The following is a 22571-nucleotide window of genomic DNA, read 5'->3' on the forward strand; positions in this document are numbered from 1 at the left end:
CTATCGAAGACGTAAAATTTGCATTTCAGCGCGGCTAGAGAGAGGCAGGAATCTAGGAATGCACGCGCAGGCCTGCTGCGAGCCTTGTCTCGCGACTACGAGCAGGTAAGAGGGAAGTCCGCGGGTTTCGATGCGCACACGCGAGAACACAACGACGGAAAGAAGTTAGCGCCTTCATAATTCAGGTGCACAGGGGTTGGCGGAAAAATGATCGATGATTTCCTGATGCCTGCCCGTTACATTCCAGCCGTGGATGTTTCGAAAGGTCGTCACGCGCTGGAATAGCGGGAAGGACGAGTTTCATTAAAAAAAAAAGAAGGATGCGAGGTGCGTCACGCACGCACTTACGTTCAACCGAAACTCGTGTGCCAACAGTCGTACGTAACGCACGTTCTGACAGAAGAGAAAATAAACACTGGCCATGCAGTATACTCTACAGTGTACTCGAAAGAACCGAACAATCGTTAACGAGATCGAGTAATCGAAACTATAGATGTATCTCAGAGTATTCTCCAGCAAACTGAAGTCCTCCATTGAAATAAAGCCGACACCTGTCGTAAACCGCGAATTAAATGGATCTTGTAACGTATACGTACCAGCAAAATATGACTTTGGAAACGACAGAGCGAAAGCCAATTACCAGAGGCGCATCGCTTAACGACGTTGGAAGCGTCGTTGGGTGATTTGGTCGTTGTGCAAGCCTCAAGTTCGCGCGAACCTGGACGATACCAGCCTTATTGCCCCTGCGACACGTAGCAAAGTATTACGTAGCCTCGCGGCGACGTTACGTCGTTACTGCTAATTGTGAGGGATCGTTAGGTAACCAGATGGACCTGGACGTCCGTCCGCGACGACGCATCCTCGATTATAAGAAATCGACGAACCCTCGACGAGGGTGATCAGAGAGATACCGTTCTCACATTTGCCCTTTTCCATGCATCTGGTTCAGACCCACGCGTACCATCCTGCGCAGGTAGGCACCAAGTCATGTAATACTCGTCGAGCATAACGCGATAACACGGTTGTGTAATCGTAATGCGGACTAACGACTACGCGACTACCTCGTTCGGTAATTCCCAGCGTCCATCAGCCTTGTACTGAGATTCGTACGATGCCACGCGCATTTTCGTGTGAAATTTAAACAAAACGAGTATTCAACTTGGACGAAACGAGGCGTTTTTCAGAAGAGGAGACGTTTGAAGAAAGAGAAAACCAGTTTGCATGGCGATCAGCCAGTAAAGGACAGGTGCGCACTGTTCCTCAGTGGCAATGCTTCTAAACTTCGGTGCCAATTTCACGGAAGAGTTAGCGCCAAATTGATTCGGCTTCGTCAAGGTTGCAACTTCTCGCCATCGAGCGCAATGCTTCTAAACCTTGCAGACTAACAGACGATCGCAAACTTCGAAAAACTTCCGGCTGAAACATTAAACGAACAAAATATTCCCTTCATCGAGTCGCGTAGCTTTCGAAGAGAGAAAAAAAACACTGGAAACTTCAGCAAGAGTGGCTGCGACTCCTTGATTCCATTATGTACGAAGTTGAATTCTACTTGGAAGCCATTGTGACCTGGCGGTGCGCGGCTCCCAGGAACTTGGAGGGTTTTCAACAGTCGGGGGAAGAGGCTGTTATGCAGGAAATTGTGTGTCCGGGCAATTCCACGGACCTGGAGATCGATCAGGACAACGTGGACGGGTTGCTCGAAGACCATAGGAAGAAGATGTCATTCGAGGAGCTGGCTGGCTGGCAGAACTTGGCAATAAAGAGGCGACGAGGAGAAGGCCAGCTCGCTGCGACAAAAGAGGACGAAAACAAGGGGGGAAAAAGTTACAACGCTTTTACAGTTCAGGTTCTTAAAGAGGGTATTCTCTTACCGAGATAAACTCCGCGAACTTAAGAGATCATCGCCCGGATATTGCCGCCGTGGAAATGAGTCTGAATCATTTTAATAACAGCCCCGCGGTGGCCCAGTTTCCTGGGCGAAAAATCCGCGATAAAGTTGCCACGAATTTATTATTCAAATGGACGTTGAATCGAACCGACTTTGAGTTCGTTCTTCGAGTTAAAAAAAATGATTCTCGAGTGTGTCTGCTGTTTTTCATGTCTCGTAAATATTTACAATTACAACCGATATTTTTAAAAGAGTACTGTCAAATGTTCTTTATCGATGGGAGATTCGTAAAAAAATCTGTGGCAATTTTTATTTTAAACGTACCGCATTGATGGAGTACGTTTGAAAACGTACACTTCTGGCGTTCAAAGCTTTTCTCGTCGCTGGCAAACGCGATAATTACTGCGCCCCGTGTCCTGTAATTTCGGCAAGTACGTCCGTTGCCTGTAACTGCAGCCCTTTTCTGCTGTATCGCGTTTAAAACGCGCGGAAGGGAACCGTTTTATTTGACTCTCGTTTCCTGGTGGAGTTCATTGCGAGATTTTCAAAAAGTCGACCACCAGTTCGCGACGCGAATCGACTCTTTAAAAAACAGAGATCGATCTCGATCGCGTCGAGCAAAGCGAACTAATGATAAACGCGGCTGGGATATCAGGAACTGCCGAACGAGCCAAGAACGACGTTCGACGATAGGTTTACGATACACTCGCGGTTTCTTTCGCGGTTTAAAGATCCGCTCGAACGAGTGGCTCGTACGCTTATCGCTCTTACAGTAATTGCCAGCCATTACCAGAGCCGCTTTTTAGTCGCGTGCAGGGGGCTGTTCGTTGCAGTGGCGAACGGACCGACTTTCGTGTTACATTAAACGCGAACAGGGGCTGCATTAATTTTACCTAAATAGCAACAATTAAGTGGCGCGGATAAGAAACAACGGACGTGCCCTGCGCGCGCTCGTTCGGGAACAAACGACGCGGCAAGCTCGTTTACGTAAAATAGAAACTGTTACGCCGCGTTCTGTGTATTCAGATGCAAATTAGCCGGAAGCGAACTGCTCGTGGGACGAAGTCGAACGAGCGGGTAGGCGGTGGTAGCGTTTGTCGAAGCGCGAGATGAGAACTCGAACGGTCGAAACGACGTAATCCTGAAAGAAACGAGCGATTTTAAAAAATAGAGAGCAGGCAATGAAATCTTAGCTGCGCGAAAATTGGGTTAAATCGACCTATTTTCGAAGTGAATAGGGGATACAGTGGTCAGATAATAATACTGTCGGATAATAAAAGAGAGACTAAATGTCAAAGTTAATTCGAGTCTTAGGTACGTCTAGTGTTAACGTAGAAACAAACAGAAACGGGAGCACAATAGACACTAATTGACGCGGACGCTAATTACGCGGCGCAATTATGAAGACGAGCGGTCGTTATTGCAGTGGAAACGGAAACGCGGCGGTTCTTTAAATTTAATGAACGAAACGCGGCCATTATTGATTCACCGAATTGAATTGTCTCCCCCAGATTGCTCTGGATAATCGCGGGCATTTTAGCATTTAAAAGGACAATACGTTCCGCATAATTTTCGAGACATTATGTCACAGCTCGGTACGCAACGTTTGCACACAAGGGCGAAACGAACGAGCGTCACGATTATGCTGCATTATCATTTATAACGCAATTATATCGATACGTACACAGAAGATGGGAAAATAATGCTGCACGCGAAACAGGGATAATGGATGCACTCAGTTCGACTCTTGTATTTCACTTCAATGCGACACGATATTTCTTGGCGTAATCGCGAGGAAACGCGAACGCAAGAATAGGATGCGAGAAGAGTTCTAGTTGAAATGGAAAAGCAAACAGCGTTATTTTGTAGAGCAAACGAACGAAAAGAAAAGAAAGTTATTTACAATTCTCGGAGCAAACATTTGGGCTTCGCCACTTGCGAGGTATCAGGTGCGCAAACAAATACAGTGCCAGTATAAATAGTATGTTTTATTTCCACGTATGTTTCACAATTTCTATCGGCTGAGAGGAGAGTTTAGGCATGAAACAAGTAAAAAAAAAAAAAAACAAAAAGAGAAATACGAACGGTTAAGTCTCGACGAATGGCTCCAGCAACTGGAACGCCTCGCAGCGAGCTCGAAACCGCAGCACGCGCGTGTACCAGCGCTGCTTTCGATATCGCAAATTCGAATTGGCCGTATTGGGCCGCGATCGAAGTCCCCGATGAATTCGCTCGCGGCCCAAATCTCTTTTTACCACGCGTCCGCGCTCGTTTCGATTCCGTTCCAAGGACGCAGCGCGGAACTCGTCCCGCGTTTCCGTTCTCCATTCTTTTTTACCTCACGTCCAGCGAAACATTTTCTCTTCCCACGCGAAAAATGGAATTTTCTAACGCGATATCCGAACGACTCCCACGTTTACGCCAAAACACGCGAATATACCATTCGAACCGCGATGTCTCGCTATAAAATCGCGAGCAGTCGACGTGGGGTGGAAAGAGAAAAATCGTCGCGTCTCCTCGTCGAAATAATGAATTTCCACGGTTCGTCGGTTCGACGCAAGTGGGACGACCAGGTAGAAAAAGCTGAAAGGGCGAAGGGACAGAAAAGAACAGCCTGGCTCGGTCCCCGCGGGTATAAAAATTGAAATCGTTTCAACGTTTACAACCCTTGAAACGGACAGCACAATGGCGGTAGCGTGTGTATTCAGCTCGATTTATTTCTCGACCCCGTGCGACACGAGCGACGGAGGAAAGAATCCTCTCGCGGAGTCGCTCGCACGGCGAACCGCGCGCTCTCATTCGGTGCATCAGACTGCAACACGCGGCGCGCAGAGTTCCCTCGCGCGGTCACGATTGTTCGCTATCACAGCCACGCAGCGTCGCGAAATCGACGATCCGTTGGATCGCGCGCCAGAAGAGGAACCCACCCTCCGCGTCGCCGCCATTACTCACCGTTTCAAACGTTAGACGCTTTTCTCTCGAGAAACTTCTCGCCCGCGCCCCGAACGAATCTCGAAGCGGTCGTTATGAATCACCAGGCGCTGTTTCTCGACGCTGAAACTTCCCCAACCGCGCTCTTCATCCCCTGCATTCGCGAACGCGCATGTTTCTTTCACGCGTGCGTTTGAAAACGAAGAAAAGGCACCTCGCGACGAGGTGAATATGATTTTTCAGCCGCCACGGTTGTCTTCTGTCGATCGTACGGTCTCTTCGAAGTGGAAACGAAACTTTTTGCTACGCTCGTTCGAAAGAAATCGCGATGCGTTTGTGTGTCCGAGGGTGAAGCGTTTGAAGCTAGAATTTGGAACGAAAAAGCAGAAACGATTTTTATCTACAGGCGATGTTTGCCAAGACTTCTGTTCTCTGGTCTTTTGGATGATTCACCCTGTACGTTACGCGAGTTATTCGGTGATTAAATAGAACGAAAGAAAGCGTATATTGCTTCGAAGATAAGGAACAACTCGTCGACGGAACGCGCACACTGCAAAGCGGAAAGGGAGCCATTACTGAGGATTATCTGCCAGTTTAATCGCCTCTCTCCGCTTCAACAAACGCGAAGATTAATCGTCGTGGTACGTTAAACGCACGCGTTTCCGGTCCCGGCGGTACCGCAACTTTTATTCGACGACGCAGCGTCTCGCGAAGAGGAAGCAATGCTATTCTTCTCGCGTTGCTTTCAGCCCGTTTCCCCTTTCCGTAACATTTGCATTTTCGAAACTGTAAAGTCCGTCGACGAGGACAAACACGGGGTTAAGCGACATTGCATTCTCTCGTCTGTTACGTCCGCTTTCGTCTCGCAAACTGATTCGTAATACTTTTGGCAATTTTTTCACTTCGTTCGTTTCATTTTATTAACGCTTAATTGCTCCATCAGTTATTTGATGGATTTTAGAAATTTCAGGAAGTAACATGAGCTTCGAAATTTGGTTCAGCGTCGATTCTCTCGTCTGCGTGACTCAGAATAATTCTGCAGAAATTCAGAGCACTTAAGCGTTAAATCCCGCGCGATTGTTAAGTCTTATCGTCGAGTGGATTGCAACAACAATTGAAATTGCACGCGAATACCGAGGCACGCGTTCAGGGAACACCACGCACGAATCAAGGTAGCCAAGTCAAACGATGCGATTCGATGGCTGGGCGCAAGTATCCGGTGCTAAGGAAGAGACGCTACCGGCTAAGTACACGTTACACTATATAACACTCAAGTACACAGTCGCGAGTCATCTCTGAACGATTCCTCCTCTTCTTCCTCGCTAAAATGGGAATCGAAACTACTGGACACACATCGAGTCTCGATAAACGATTACACGTACTCTCCACGGGCGCAATTTCGATCGCAACGCGCGAAATGAATGCGTTTCGATATAGCGCATCGCTCGCTGGTTACTTCTCGCAATAATTCAGCCCGCTCGTTACATAATTGTCGTCCATTAACGTTCGATTCGACGCGTTCGAACGATCTATGCGCGAGGATCCCTCCAGAATCATTCTCGCGAATCGAGAGCTCGATTTTAAATTGAAACCTGTGTAATTAAGATTCGATCGTTTTCCATATAGAATCGAGTCGACGCGTGATCGCGCGAAAAGACGACGCCAGGACTGCTTCGTCGTTTGGATGTACACGTCGACCACGGACAGAATAATCAGCTTAATTGAAAGGCCACACCGTGGGTCATCAAACAATACGCTGATCAGCTAATGAACTGTCGCTCATTAGAAACGTTCGTTTCCAGTCAAAGGGACGGACGCCTACGAACGCATTCTGAGCATGCTGCGAATTTATCCGACGTGATTAGCCGCGACCTATATCCGCGAGAGGAGCACGCTTTTTCCCAGAGGGCGAAGCTCGCGTGAAATAAAGCGATACGCGCGAAAAACACGTAATTAAACGGAACGGAACGGGCGTCATTAACAAAGCGGAACGTATTCGCCTGGCGAAAGAATATCGTAACGCGTAAAACGACTATTTACGTCAACCCAATTGTAGATAACGCGTTATCGTTATGCGGTGAAAAAAGGAAAAAAGGCACGAAAAATTTACGAGCTAATGAGTCACGAAGTAAACTAAAAGCATCGCGCTTATCGCAGTCGCTGCACGCAAATTTCAGTCATCGTTTCCACGTCCCTTTAACGTGGAACGTGTAATGGATTTCGTCGTCGATTTAACGCGCGCCAGTCGCCAAAGGTTTAAACGCCACGTTTCTAACGCAACCGAACGTTCCTGTTCGATTGTTTGCTCGCTAGAGTGTAATTAAACGAAATTGCCTCGCTTTTCGCCCCCTGGAAAATTATTCTTTCCACCTGCGCCATTGTTTCCACGACGACGCAGAAGACCAACAGAAATTTACCAGTCGAACGTAACGGTGGGAACGAAGGCGAGAACGAGTTTGGGAATTAAGTAATTGTTGCGTAACACGGGTGAATTGTAACAGTTCATCTGCCCACGCGGTCATAGTAAACGCCATTACTCAACCACGAGATAAAGTTGTCAGCTGGGGAACCTGTTCCACCGCGAACTGTGTAAATCTGACTTGGCTGAGGTAAAAACAGCGCGCGTTTCAAAAGAAAGGAAATTCTACTATTAATTACGAGGCGGCTGGGAGGGAAAAACGGAATTCTAGTTCGACGATCGTCGCTGGAAATAAAACTGGGAATGATTAATTGATTCGTCGCTGGGTAGAACCGCTAATACCTCGAAAGGATTGATTCCTTTCCCCTTGGACGCGGTGAAATGAAATTTTCTTACGCGCAGGATCGAAAAAGCGAACGAGAATTGATACCCTCGTCGTAGGAACTCGTCTACTTTGGACGAGAACTGGCAAAGCGACTGGGCGAGGCTGTCGAAACGGCGTGGATGGTAATAAAACGGCGAGATGCGGGGGATTTAAATTAAAGACAATTTTTATTGAGTCTCTCAAACAATGCGATTCGAGCTGGTGCGATGGAGCACTGAAGCGACATTGGTTGATCGACGTTGATCAGTCTGGACGACGAAGCAGCGTCGAGTATATCGTCGTCGCACTATCACAATACCTTGTATCGTCCAACGACGACATTTTAAATAAATATGGTCAGCAAGAGACAGCGAGAGAGAGAGATAGAGATAGATGAGAAACGAACGCAAATTAATCCCGTAATTTTCACTCGGCTATTTTCCGCGATCTTCGAGTCTCTCTCACTTTCTCTCAACGCGTGCGTTTTATTTTCTCGTTGCAGAGATCAGACAGCGGAAAACACGATTGCGATCCGTGCGATCCGACGCGAAAAGCGAAATAGAAACGGAAGAGTAACATTCGTTCGCTGATCCTCAACTCTGATTCATTAGCGATCCGACCATAGAGAGAGAAAAGGTAAATCAAATGAAGTAATAAAAAGTAGAATAGAAACGAAATACAGCTTTGCTTATCCTCGTCCTCGTTTCGTATCCGAGCTTGTCGTCGAAATAATTCGTAGTTAACTTTCGCTTCGTCGAGCGTTCCACACGCGGCGCGAGACACAAAGTATCTTGGCGGAAGGATTCGACGACGAATAAATTAAATTTCCTCGAGAAATGCTCCGTGAGAACGAGCTGGAGCTACGTCGCGACGATGCGTCGCGGTCTCGAGATCGTTTTGTTTCCAGAAAGCCTGCTTACCAAACAGAATCCGATCGTTTCGCGGCAAATGTTGCGAACGAACGAGCTCCGCTCGCCGCGAATGAAAAAAGGCAACGGTGATACACTTTGAAATGGAAAATACGTCGATGCGAATGAGAATTGGAAAACGGGGGGGTTGGCTGCGAGCACGCGTTACGTTAAAAGGGCGAACGCTACGCGAACAGAAATATCAACGACAGACGATGTTATTAAAGCAGCGACGATCGCCGATCGTGCTCTCGTGCACTGCGCGCGCTGCTCTAACAAGGGTCAACATCAATATTCATCCGTTGCTACTTAGCAATAAAACTTGCTACGTACTGCGCGAATCGGCAAGAGAGAAATATTGCTAATACGTCCGTTCGTGTAGCGCTGTGCGTCTCGTTGTGATCGATGAAAACCTGACTGGTGACGCGAAGCAGCCGTCAGTGCCCTCGAAATCGCCGCGTCCTCTCGTCCTTAACGCGTAACGATCCGTTAACGATCAATCGATACGCGAAACGCGCGACGACTTCTCTTCTTTCTATACACATATAGACAACGGTAATAATCTAAGCGGATCGCCTTAAACGCCTAGGCTTACGGTCTAAACGAAAGTGGGAAATGGTGGATGGTCGATGGTCTCTCGACGCCATCGTGAAACGAGGCTCGTCTCCACTCGAGCGGCGCGATCGAGCGGGAGACTCGCGAGGATCGTCGCTGGCTCGCGGCTAATATAATTGATCGACTCGTTCCCCGGCTACGTGTTTCGCGAGTTTCACGCAAACCAGCGCGGTGCCCTCCTACTCTATTTATGATAATCGAATATCCCAGTTTACAGTCGAGCAAATCGAGCATCGATGCTCGTGGGAGGTCGTCGCGGAAATGCGAGTCGCGCGAGGGAAACGAACGCGTGGGATTTGACGAAATTCACCGGTTAAACCAGCCGGCGAGTGTGTGTTCCTTGGAGATTTACGATCGTCCTAACTGAAACCAATGTGTAACCATCGACAGCGATGACGCTGAGAGCTTCCTCTTCGACCTGCTCGCGAGCGATCCAACGATTTTTCATGGACGAGATTATTACTAAATACGTTCAACTCGCGCGCAGCGATCGTCGAGTACAACCGTGTTCCTTGATCGCGTGTTATTAAGAGACATTAACTGGCAGATGCGCTGGTTGATAATCAGCGGAACTCGAATTTAATTAGTGGCGCTACGTGGCCGGCGAAGAAGCCCTTTGCGGCTGGAAATAAACGCAGCCGTGGATCGCGCGAGAGCTTCGAGGCGACCCGGTTGGTTAACTAAAGCTCTCCTTGCTCGCCCGTGAATTCGTGCTTACGATAAACTCGATTACCGCTCTCGTCAGCGGGTTTCGCAGTGAACGGAAACGCGTGGACGTTTCGAGAGGAGTGCGTGGTCGGAAATAAAACTAGTCGACGCGATTTGTCGAACAGCATCGGATGCGAAATGTTCGACGCGAAGGCAATTATCCCAGGAGGAACGAAATTCGGAGAACACCGCCAGACATCGCGTGACTGCCGTTGAAATAGTGGAAACACGTCGCAGCGGACGAGGAGGGACGCGAGAGCTCTCGCGGTGATCGATCGTTCGATCGTTTTAATCGCTCTCTGTTACACGGTACGCGCGATCGTGCACGTTCGAACTCGTCCAAGCGGATGGCTGGGAACGTCGAAGGGAAAGGGGTCGCGAGATGGGTGGCGAGAGAGAACTGCAGGGGGATAAGAGAGTCGAAACTGGCGACAGAGCTCGAGGCGGGCGGTCAACGCCGGGCTTATCGTTGACCAGTTGATTCCCTTCACGACGCGAGCTAATCACCGTTTATTAGTGGTACGTTGTCATCGATAAGCAGGCCGCGTGCACACTCCCGACGTCGAGATACAATCCGTTGGACCTACTCTCCCGGTGCGTGCCTCGCGAGCGCACGCACGTCACGTATACTACGTGTATACAACGTACACCGTTAGGAAGAAGAATCGTTCGACACGTAGATCCGCTGTTACCGTCGGTTACACTCGCCGATCGTCTCTCGCCGTGTAGTTTAAGGAAGAGGAGTGAGTCTCGCACGAGATTATTTTCGACGCGGATCATTGCGCTTCTCTCTCTCTCTTCTCTTTCGTTCACACTCGGTATACATCTCTCTCTCTCTCTCTCTCTTTCTTTCTCTCTCTCTCTCTCTCTCAATCGATCGAAACGAGTCGAAACTCGCGTTCCTCGCGTTCTTCACTCCTCCGCCTGCAGCAACGTGCGGAAATCCTGTTGCAGCTTCGACTCGTGATAACTCCAAATATCGGTGAAATCTTCCTCGTCCTCGTCAGCCTCCTCCGCGAAGACGGCCTTGTCCTCTTCCGGTAGCGGCGCGTTCGGCGAGGGCGAGTAGAACTTGATCTCGAGATCCCTGTGGCCATTCGGCGAGGTGATTATCTCAGTGGACACCTCGAGCTCCTTGGGTGACTGGGCTGCGCCGTTCGCCTCGCTGACCCGCGAGCTAATGCTGTTCGTTGGGATGCCAATCGAGTCACCGTGCCAGAGCGTTCGACGCTTCTCGCTCTCAGGCTGTCCCCTGTCCCCGATCACGCCAACGTCTTTGTTGGGCGCGCTTATTTCCTCGCTGAAGTAACTGGTCGGGTCGCTCCAGCTGCGCCTCAACGCGACGCCGTCCTTCTCAGACCGGCTACGCGGATTATCGCCGGCGAAGAGCCTCTCGACGCTTTGCTCCTGGCAGCTGAGGCTTGGCCGCGAGAGGAACAGCGGCATCTGCGGGTAGTGGCTGGGGCAGAACTCGTTGGACGGCGACGGGGTCAAATAAGCCGAGTAACAGTTCTGATCCACGTCCCATATGAGACCGGATGGATCGCAATACCGGCACTGACACGCTCCCAGAGCATCCTTGATACCGTTGCTCTCGTAGCCAGCCACTGTCGACGGATTCTCGTTGAACTCGTGCAGGTAACGCGGGACGTTGCTACCGCCACCCATGTGGTGGTGGTGATGGTGATGGTGGTGATGGTGGTGACCGTTATGTCTATAGCCCTTTGGCAGAACGGCGCGCGTTTGCGCCGGCACCACCACGTTTCTGTTGTCGTCCAACACTTTCACTTCCACCACGTGCCGATGCGGATACCTTTGCCTCGAGTCTGCGATCTCTTGGCCCGACGACGACGACGACGCGACCGTTCCCTGCGCCTTGCAACCGTACACGCTTTCCCTCGCCGTGGGTGGCCTTCTGTGCCCGTTCCTCAGCTGCGCGTTCGCCTCTTCGTACCCTCGTTGCTCGTATCCACCAGGTACGTACGACGGTTTCAACGAGACCACGTTCGACTGCTCCGTGGCGACGATCGCCACGCTCGAGCAACTGGACTGTTGCTGATGCTCCTCGTGTTTCGTCGCCTCGACGGAGTTCGTTGGGTTGTTCGCCGGCTTCCTGTCCTTCTTCCGACGCTTACGCGGCTTTATTATACGCGGAAGGCTGTTCTCAGAGTTGTTCGACCCGGAACTCTCGTCGCTGGCGATGCTCAGCGAGTCGATGTTCGCGATGTTGCTTCCAGCTGCTCCAGTGGTGGTCTCTTTCGTCGAGGAGCACTCGGACGGTTTTGGACTGGTCTGCTGTTGCTTCTTCGCGATCTCGACGGGCCTCTGAGGCCGCGACGCGGGCGGACACCTCGCCGTCGCGCCTCCACTGTTCATCGTGCCACAATTCGCAGTCATAGCGCTCGCGTTGTTGTTATTACTGTGCGCGTAACCGTTAATCGCGGCAGGATTGCCGCAAGCCGCGTTATTACCAACGCCATTTACGTTCCCGGTGTTCTGTATCTTGCCGCGATTGTGAAACCGACTGGCTAGGATCAACGGTGCTCCCTGCGTGTGAATGGCTAATCTGGAGAGCGGATTCTTGTGCAGGTGCGCCGATACCACTTGCTGGTCGCAAGCCTGCTGCGGCTGGGACGAAGGCGACTGGTGCGGCTGTTGCTGTTGCTGCTGTTGTTGCTGTTGACCAAGGGACGGTGACGATCTTTGATTACATCTGCGAGGACTGGACGTCATGCATATCAAGGGGGCACCAGTCCAACCGCCAGGCGCGTATTGCACCTGGCATTGCTGCTGTTGTTCAGCGCTGCTCGGAAAATTCTGACCAATGTAACAGCCCCGCGTTTTCCCACGTACACCAGCCGGTTCCTGCTTCCTCGAGCCAACGATCGGCTTGTGCGGTCCAGGCCTGACGTTCGACGATATCAAACAACTGCCGATGTAACGCTCCACCTCCACGCCGCCCTGGGAGGCCGGGCTCATCTTATAGAACGCACGAACGACACCACTTGCGCTAACCGACGCACCGTTATATTCTCTCGATTGCCAGCGAAACGTAGCACACCTTCACGATATCCAAATCCGTACGCGGGCTCCGTCACATTAACACGTTACTCCGTTGACCTGGATCCGTGCGTGCGCGTCTCTCTCTCTCTCTCTCTCTCAGTGTGTACCACCGGTTTAGCCCATTGTCATCGACGAGAGCCTCTCCTTATCGATACCACCCGTGATTAACCGCGATGATCGAACGCTGATCGAACTCACGCGAGCAGAGACGATGCGACGATCGACTCGTTACGAGGCTGACGCGAGAGCGTGCATCACGAACGGAAAATCGAGCGACGATCTCTGCGACGGCACTCGATGGCGACTCGATTTTACTTCCCTCTGACAACCGTACGAGACCACGGCCGGAACGAGACTGAAGCTCGCTCCACAGAGCGCGCCTACACCATCTTTCGGTTAACTCTGGGACGCGGTGAACCCCCCACTATCCTCGCCACTGCCGCCGCCGCCGCTATCCCCACGATAGACGTTATCCCCCACGGCAACCCTTTCTCCACGGCGCGCCTCTCCACGATCGACTCCAAACTTCGCCCCTGCGTGTATACCCCGTTTACATACACACACGTAACATTGTTCCTTCCGGTGGACGGGCTCGTCACGATTTACCAAGGTATCGGAGAAAGCTGAGCGAGGAGAGGCGAGTTGCGCGCGGTTCTGGTCGGAAACTTTCGAAAGATATCGCGGTGGCGATGAATATTCGCCGTCTGCGGAAGACGCTGCTGGGTAGACCTTAAAAGCGCGCAGATATACCCAGAACAGCGTCGAATGAAACGAAAGAACCTCGAAATTTCGTATAGAAACGTACGTGATGAAATCTAGGAACGCGACGAAAGCAGAAGCTCGAGGGAGATGTAACAGCGAAGCAAAAATCTGACGAGCAAGGACCGCGAGGACGCGAGTTACGCTCGGAAAATCGTGATCAGTGAGGCGGATGGGACGAGACTGGAAAGAGTAAAAGAGTGGAAAACGAGCGTAGGAGTTGCAGGTAGCTGCACGAGGGAGCAGAGAGGATGGAGGAAGCCCTCGATCTTAGATCGCGCACCACGGCACCCTCGTATCTAGGCCACGAGCCTTTAAAACTGGGTCACAAGTCATCAATCGCCCGCGGCACGCCACCGCGCTCGGTTGAACCCTCGCATACGATCCACCTACTCTCCTCCTTTGGAACGGCTCATCTGGAGTAGAACGCGAGACCTTCGTGGGTCCTAACCCTCCTCTTGCTCGACGCAGTTATCGAGTGCTTGTCGCGGGACTTCCTGCTTGTTCGCCAACGCCGGAAAACGCGATCGTCGCGTCCCAACGACCGCGAACAAGAGACTGCTCGACGAAATTAACACGTTTACCCACCCAACGTCGTTCGATCCGACCGTTCTCCAGCTTTCTATCGTCTTTCGTCTTGCTTCTGACGCAAGATCGCTGCTCTTTTCCGATTACTGGAACCCCATCGATTGTGCAATCCTTATGTAAGATTGGGTGAATTACATCGAGAGGATAACGTAACTTGTTTCTTTCCTTCTTTTTTATCGAGTCTTGATTTAAGTTCGTCTACGTACAGATTGATCAGAGTAGTGTATTTATTGGCTTTGTTGGGAAATTGATCTATTGTCCTCGAGTGAGAATAGATGGCATTTCTTTACAGATGTATATCTCTAAAGTTTGTTTGTAGAAAAGGCTTAGTATATGCTTCAACTTTAGTTCAGTTCTCTGGAGAGAGTGCAAGGAAAAGGTCACTTCCAATGCGTGGAAATAAAGAACATCATAGAAAAATAAATCGCTATTAGTATTACTTATAAAATCCATTTCCAACAGTCTTTGGCTTTTTAGATACGATTCTTAGCAGATACTTCTGCTAAAAATAAAGACGAAATTCGTCTTCGAAGAGCAACGAAACCCTTTGCACGTAAAAGTATATCAAGTCGAAAGACGATGTTTACCCGGTAGAACAGTTTGGTCAACTAGTGACCGAGGGATTTGCAATTTGCGATGGATCGATGCGAGAGACCGAGCGCGATCTTTTAAATGGCTTTCGGGGTCGTGGCCAGGGAAACTTTGTCGCGCTTCGACAAATTCATTTCGCATGCAAACGCCCGATAAACGGGTATCGAGCACGCTGGCGGATTTATGTCTTATTCATTAGTTTCGATCGACGTCGAACGAGAGTCGAGCCACGAGGAGGTACCCAGAGCCGACGATTGTCAGATGGTGATCTTACGCGCTATCACTGGATCGGCTCTTGTACCGTTACCGATTGTCGTCGGATAACTTTCATGCAACAGGATCGATACTCGTCGCGAGAAGAGCCTCGCCACGGTGTTTCGGTTTATCGCGACACAGATATCCGCCAATTTCGCCGTGCAATACTCCGTGTCTGTGCCGCGAAATTCGACCGTGATAAACGTAGCCTGGAGCTGGAAAAAGTGAGCAGAATCCGTATCGAATCGACATCTGAAAGATGTGTAATAAACGGCTGGCAAAATTGGAATCAGTGGAACGAGTCGACGCGTCGAGACGAGAGAGAGAGAGAGAGAGATCGATAGATCCTCAAGTGAAGTACCGACCGTAGTTTTCAGCGTGGCGCGAGATCGTTGCTGAGAGAGAGAGAGAGAAACGTCGCGTTTAAAAATGAAGTTAAAGCCGCGTCAGTAATAATCAAGCGTGACGGGGACGCGAGGACGAGGAGTCCGCGTCTTTTCGAGCTGCGACGCTATTTACCAGTCAGCTGAAAACGCACCGTGAGAGCTTTCTCGGCTCATCGTAAATGTACTTCCTGCTACGAAATTGATCATAATTTTATAAGCCGTATATATACGAGTCGAGAAACTCGGCGACGACTTGACACACTTTTCTAACAGGCATTCCGTGTAAGAAACTAATCGTGCTTGACATTATCGGGCCCCGTTGAAACGTACGCCTTCGAAACAGCAATACGTGGCGTTTTTGTGAAAGAGAAATGACGCGTATCAAAGAGAGCAGGGGGCTAGAGAGAGAGAGAGAGAGAGAGAGAGAGAGAGAGAGAGAGAGAGAGAGAGAGAGAGAGAGAGAGAGAGAGGTAGACAAAGTGCCACGTGAAAGTACGCCATGACCGTTGTGAAAATCTCGGTCGATACGTACGTACGGCTGGCTGGAACGAGTGATTTTACGGTGAAAGCGATCCACGCGCGCTGAAATATTCCCCGACAACGCGACAATGACGAAACGCTTTCGTTTCTCGCTCGAAATTTATCGACAACAAAACATATCCTAAATAGCTGCCCTACATCGAGCGACACGCGGAAAAGTGGCTCGCCCCAACGCTCGAAAGAGAACGCGTTCGTTGCTGTCGAGCAAACCCGCGCCACGGATGAATCAGAGGTTCGTGCAGCGACCAAAAGTCAACGGAATCGTCCATTAGTCATCAAAGTCTTAGAATGGCTCGATGATAAACGATAAGAATATTTGCTCGAGATACCACACCAACAGGAATGATTGAATCGCGATCTTCTATGCGCCACCAATAAATCCTTCGATTTTACAAACATTCCACGATAAACGCGTAATCTACGCGGGTTAATAAAACGTTCGAACGCTGGGCGACTTCTGAACAAACGTGTATCCGTCGTGGTCTTTTATCAGCGATCAATTCGCCGATAACATAACTCGCAGCTAAATATGAAATGAACCGGAGCATCAAAAGTGGTCGGACCGCTTCGCGGTGATTTTTTGCTTCTTCTTCCTCTTTCGTTCGCCGTTTTGCGTTAACCGACTTCTCGACGAGCGATTTATTGTATTCCAATAATTACGAAAATATTTCATCCGCTCCGCCTAACATGGTAACGGCTCGATAGAGAGTACCACTCTTTTTTTCCCTATTTTTTTTTTTAATTCCCTCATCAATCGTCGAGAGAAAGCACGCGGTGCTTTCCAGCAACGCGGCGGAAACAATGGACGGAAGAAGGTGTGCGCGAGAAATGCGTGAAAAGGTGGGAGAGTCGAGGGAAGAAATCCAGGCGAATTGGTACATCGATTACGAGAAACGTCGACCGCATGCCTGGGTTCTGCACCCCCTTAAAAAAAGGAGGAAAAAATCAAATAAAGACAGGGACCCTCCTTTTGTACCGCGTCTAAAAACAACCACCGTGGGATACGTTTTCCGTCCACTTTCTCAGATTTCTCGCCAGACCAAAAGAGCAAGGCACGTCCCTTTCTCTCTCCTTTAACCCCTCGTTTCGGACCTTCGAGGGTCACTCGATTATTGCACGCTGTAACTTTTCACGGAAGGTGTCCATTATCCTGATTGTTGGCGAGTTTACGAGCGTCAGCTCAACTACTGTGCGAAACGAAAGAAAGAAACCGTTCAACGCTGTTTTTCCCTTGACTCACATGTTTCCTTAATTCTAATTAATTTCAACGCAACGGATCGATCAGTGTATTTGCTCGTACCCACGCGACGACCTGAAATAGATTTCTATTTTAGTATCTCATTACAGGCGGCGATCGAAAACAGAGAGTCGAGAAGTGAAAGCTGCATCGGATGTACGTGTACGAGCTGGTCGGTAGAAACGGCCTGGGCGGCTGGCGGATTTTGATTTTCATCGCGTTAAAAGGCTCTGACCGAGGCGCGAGTGCGCCAGGAGAAAGCTGGGCCCGATCGAGTGGCGTGCGCGTCAAAGGTCAGGGGGATCAATCGAAAACATTTTTACGGTACGCGAAACCCGCGTCGCGTTTTAAGATCCCAAGTATTCCAGCGGATTGGCAATTTCAGGATCCCCCCGTTGACGCTCTGGACCGTTTTCGAGCTCATGACCAGCGCGAATAAAACCAGGGGAAACGAACGGAAGCTGCGATCCGCTAAAATGTTTCGAATACGTCCGAGGTTTCAATCCATTTGATTGGAAAAAAGTAGTGCTCAGTGTATGAAGCCCGTGATTCGATTCGCCAATCGCAATCATCTATTCTACCGGGAAAATAAAAGCTCGTGTCTATCGAACCATTGACGCGACCGACTGAAGCAAACACGATTGCTCCCAGCACACTCTCTCTCTCTCTCTCTCTCTCTCGCTCTTGGTTCGCTATCGATCAAACCCAATGGCCATTAAATGCACTTTTCGATGCATCCCCGATAATAACGCGAATTCCTACCAGCTACTTTTCCTCGCTTCTATTAACGTTGATTAACCCTTGAAACTCTGACGAATCTTAAAAATTATTGTAATATTAATGAAATACGAGTCATGGTTACATCCTCAACAGTTTCTGCGAGGCATATGGCGCCCAATGTTGAACCTTTCTGCACGAGTCATTCGAAATTTGCAGTGTGAAACGAGAACCGCAACTGCAGCTCGCATACACCTCTCAGATATTACGAAAATTGGCAAACCATAATGTTTCGAGGAGCTGATACATCCCACTGAATACGTTAGAACCGTGATATGAAACCGTATCGAATCGAACTCGATAGTATACGAGCAGACCGATAGAATGTCGGAGGAGGAGAGTAGCAACGATATAGCACGAGACATTGGCATTTGCTCTGACTGATACACTATCGACCATCGAGGGACGACGCGATAATCAATACTAACGAATTATTGAGGAGATCGATCGAAGTTTCATGAAAAAGAAGGCTGATGATTGTTAAACGTAAATGTGTTCGAATAATTGCAAAAGTATGTGAAAAATCGCTCGACGAATCGAGCATGAGAACAGGAAAAATTGGACGCTCGAAGCGTCTCGTTTCTAAATACGTGAATCGCGTTCAACGAAATTATGCTTGATTCGCAGCAACGCGCGATGATACTTTGACAAGTTGCAGCAGGGGAGCGAAATTTGGTACACTGATTACACGAGCGCGACCCGTGGGTCTGACATCGATCGCGAACCTGTAATTACGGGGACAGCGCGATCGGGGTGACTAATAAATGCAACCCAATTAATGCTCCACGTTTTCGCCAATCTGACGAACTACGCGCTATGGATGTTCAATTTTCAATTAACCATTTATTTACCATCTACCGTGTTTCTAGATGTACACCATCTACCATCTGTCTAATTATGCACAAATAATTGCATCTGGGTATTAGAAAAATTCGAATAATAATTATCATCTGAAAGGCTGAGGCGTTTCATCAGTTCTGTCGTCGATGAACGATCGAAATCGATTTCTCGAGCTGCTCGAGATGTCGAAAGGAAGTGGATAATGTGACGAACGAAAAGTGACCAACGTTCGCGACAGAGATACGAGCCTGGAAATTCTATCTGTGCAGTCTCTCTTATTCCCCAGCGAGCGAAAAACCGGATGCATCTGCATATGCATTTCGTCAGCTGAGCGCATTACATAAGTCGACGCAGAGGTCATGTTTCGAGTTAGAATCGCGGGTTGTATAATATCAAAGCGAAACTTCGTCAGAAATACAGGTACAAGTATAACCAACCGACTACTCATTTCAGAGTTTCTAATTAATCAATGCACGCTACCGTTGCCACGCTTTCCATTCAGATCTTACACGTGCTCTTATCGCTCGCGATAAACACGATCGTTGTTAAACGCGATAAGAACGTCTTGTCCTTGATTAGAATTAAGTTGCTCAAGTAAATTCTCATTAAACCGACGCGCTATCTCCTAGAAAGAAGTTAACCACTGTTTCGTTACAAAGATCCCATTAACGTCCACTTTCTAGCGAATCAAGAACGCGTCCATTCGAAGCGAGCCTGCTGACCCGAAGTGGCTGGTTTCTCGCGCAGCCTAGCTAAATTCGGAACAGAGCTGCTGATCGTTAGATACTCGTCTGCAGAGGCACGCGTCGAGATCTCCTGGTGAACGAAAAAAATCTGCTGCACGCCAGAGCGACTGTATCCGAGCCGCGATCACCACGAGAAGGGGGCGAGGAGAGGTTTCAAGAGTCGTCGAGCGATGTCTACGCGAATCGTGTCGAAAAATGTTTAAGCGGATGTTTATGGATGCGCGTACGCGTGGCCTTAATGACGATTCGCAAGCGTCGTCGCGTCGATTCGCGAACGACGCTCGCAGCAACGTGTCACTGGCTGAGTTCCGTCGTCTTCATCGGGAGCCAGGCTGTGCCAACGCACATTTGGGACGCGTACGGTTCTGGGTGCGTTTATCTCTCGCCAGTTTACGACTCCTCTTTACGAGCGCGTACTACATGTATCGCTTTCACCGAGTATGCCCGGCTAACCAGGAGTCACCCGTACGAACGAGATGGCTAAAGATATCGCTGGATCTCGCCGCTATCCCGTTCCTACGAATATCTCACGGTAATCCGGGTGTGCATCTCGGATGCCTCGATCGAACGCCTCAATTCGCGAGCCTCGTCACGTTACGTCAGACAGAACGACAAAAATATTCCCTTCCTGCGAGTCTGCTCGATCAATTGGTCCTCCCTACGAAGGAAGGATGTCCGGATTTGAATTTAGAAAGTACTCGATCGAAGACTTCGCTGCAATCGCGCGATTCAGTTCGGCTAAAAAATTCTTCTTACAGTAAACTGATTGATTAATCGATGGATGGGGCTGCCTGGGTGTGGAAGGCCAATTGGAGTTCGAATCGAAAGAAACGAAATCGTAACGCCATTATCGATCGAATTTAGTTCTCTACGTACCTGAACGACGAGCTTCTCGCAGCAAGAAGTGACAGCTTTCTAAGACAGAGAGCCGGTGAACACCGCGACGCGAGGTCGTTAAACTTCCTCTCGCGGCTATTGCGCGCTCACCCGGTGCTGCGAGTGGATCGCGAAATCCGCGAGCCAGCGTGGCGGTTTCTCGAAACGAGCGAACGACTTACCTGTAACGAGAAAAAGGGGAAATCAGATCGGGCACGCTCAAGCTATCCCGCGATTAGCAATTACGCATTGTGAAAACGCGGACTTTATGCCGTGGAACGTAAATAATTGGGACGCGCGATTCAACTTCTTTTTAACGCGCCCATTGTTACGTTCCGCCGCGGCACAATCGCCGTGGAAGTCAGCCGAGGGCTCGTTCCCGTAGAAAGTCAAAGCTCCGCGAACGCGTCCCGGTTTCTGTGCCTCTTTACGTAAATCTCTATGAATGCCATACCATAAGAAAAAAAAAAAAAAAAAAGAAACGAGAAGAAAAGAATCCCAAACCGGTTGGCCAATCTAGTCCTGTTTTATCTGCCTCTTATGGGTTACTAATCGCTCTTATAGCAATTTCCATGCTACTTTTTCACAGGCTTACAGCAGGTTGTATAATGGTGCAAACTGGTTACATAAGAATTCATTAGTTTGCGGAGGTACCATAGACCGCTTCCGTAATGGTTGCGTTAAACGAAGAAACCGAAACGGGGGACAGGATTTATCCCTAACTGTAAACGAGAATCTTATTCAGGGGTCGTGGAAAGTTTTTTCAAAGGAACGAGCGTGGGCGACGAAACTGCGGCTAATTTCATTGAACTTCCTGGCCGCGTAAAGCTGCGTAAAATGAAATATGGGGGTTTGAACGGTCATAAGGAGAATACGTAACGAGGACGAGAAAACTGTGCTCGACTCCACGGGAGACTGGAAGGGTGAAACAGCAGACGGTGTGGCGCTTTGTGGATGTACTTAACTTGTTAGTCGCGGAGTACGCAACTTTGCCTGACGAAAGATGCTCTGTACTACACTGTGTGACAAAGAAGCATCGGCTTGACTGACGTGCTTCCTTCGCCCACCGTTTCGTTCCGCGACGACGCGTGGAAATTACTAATTTTCGAGCGACAAGAACTTCGTAATTAAACATCGGGACCAGCTACGCAAAGAAAGCGCGTTTATTTATGAGACCCGCCGCGAGTTTTACAGACGGCGGCGCTGAGTAACGATAATTTCATTTTCCACTTACTCGAGCAAAGAAAATGCGCCCGCCCCGGCCGAGAAAACAGCTTCCAAGCGAGTTTCTTGCGAGAGCTCGTGATTTTTCGTGAAAATACGTTAAAATGCTTTCGTTCGAGGTGCCGTTCGTTTAGCCGTGGTTCGAAGGAAATTTCATGCATTATCGATCGCTCAGAAAACCTGTCACGATGGAGAGAAATAAATCTGTTAAAGAAGAGCGTCGCTCGCTTCTGGACCTCGACAATTCTCTACTTTCGTTTCCGTTTCTCCATAGGTGCGAGCTTTCACGTTTTCGCTGAAAACCATCGGGAAGTCGACGCGTTAACCCTGAACCTGTACGCGTACAGCACGGAGAGCGCGCACGGTTGCCTGTTGGTGACCGTTTACCGGCATTATTCTACCCACTTATGCAAATAGAGACTCTCGCCTGTACAGAGAGGGACGCCGTGTAAAAAGATCCGTCCGCGGAAAACCGATGGTCCCTTAAAGCCGGTACTTGTATAAACCTCGATCGTCACATCGTAAATCGAAAAGCACGCGGACAGTTTAACGCATCCTGCCGCCTTTACGTATCGGCCGGGCACTTTATGGACAGCGGATTTTTCCACCGCGCGCTTTGTGCCCACTGCCACGCGGCGCTTTATCACTCTTTAACATTTATTTAATGTTATGGAAGGGACACCGCCGCGATCCAGGGGTCTACACCGATCTATTGTGCGCCCGTGGCCATAAACGAGCCGCTGAATTAAAACTTTTAACCGACGCTCGGCCTCACTGTTCGTCGAGCAGTCGTAAATACGAGCGACGCGGGACTTTTAATCGGTCCCTGACGATAAATACAGCGGGAACCAAGAGT

The 22571-nt window shown here is 49.5% G+C and overlaps 2 protein-coding genes across 5 annotated transcripts in view; both read right to left on the reverse strand.

Annotated features, from left to right (window-relative positions):
- The window catches only part of LOC143431578 (CCR4-NOT transcription complex subunit 6-like), a 228061-nt gene that overhangs the window by 178943 nt on the left and 26547 nt on the right, over positions 1–22571 (reverse strand). The gene's annotated exons all lie outside the window — the stretch shown is intronic.
- Positions 10254–12970, reverse strand: LOC143431562 (uncharacterized). The gene has a single exon (XM_076908389.1). The coding sequence runs from the start codon at positions 12810–12812 to the stop codon at positions 10746–10748; it is 2067 nt and encodes a 688-aa protein (XP_076764504.1). The 5' UTR covers positions 12813–12970; the 3' UTR covers positions 10254–10745.

The sequence above is a fragment of the Xylocopa sonorina genome, chromosome 18, assembly GCF_050948175.1.
Source record: "Xylocopa sonorina isolate GNS202 chromosome 18, iyXylSono1_principal, whole genome shotgun sequence".
In the NCBI taxonomy this organism is placed as follows: Eukaryota; Metazoa; Arthropoda; class Insecta; order Hymenoptera; family Apidae; genus Xylocopa; species Xylocopa sonorina.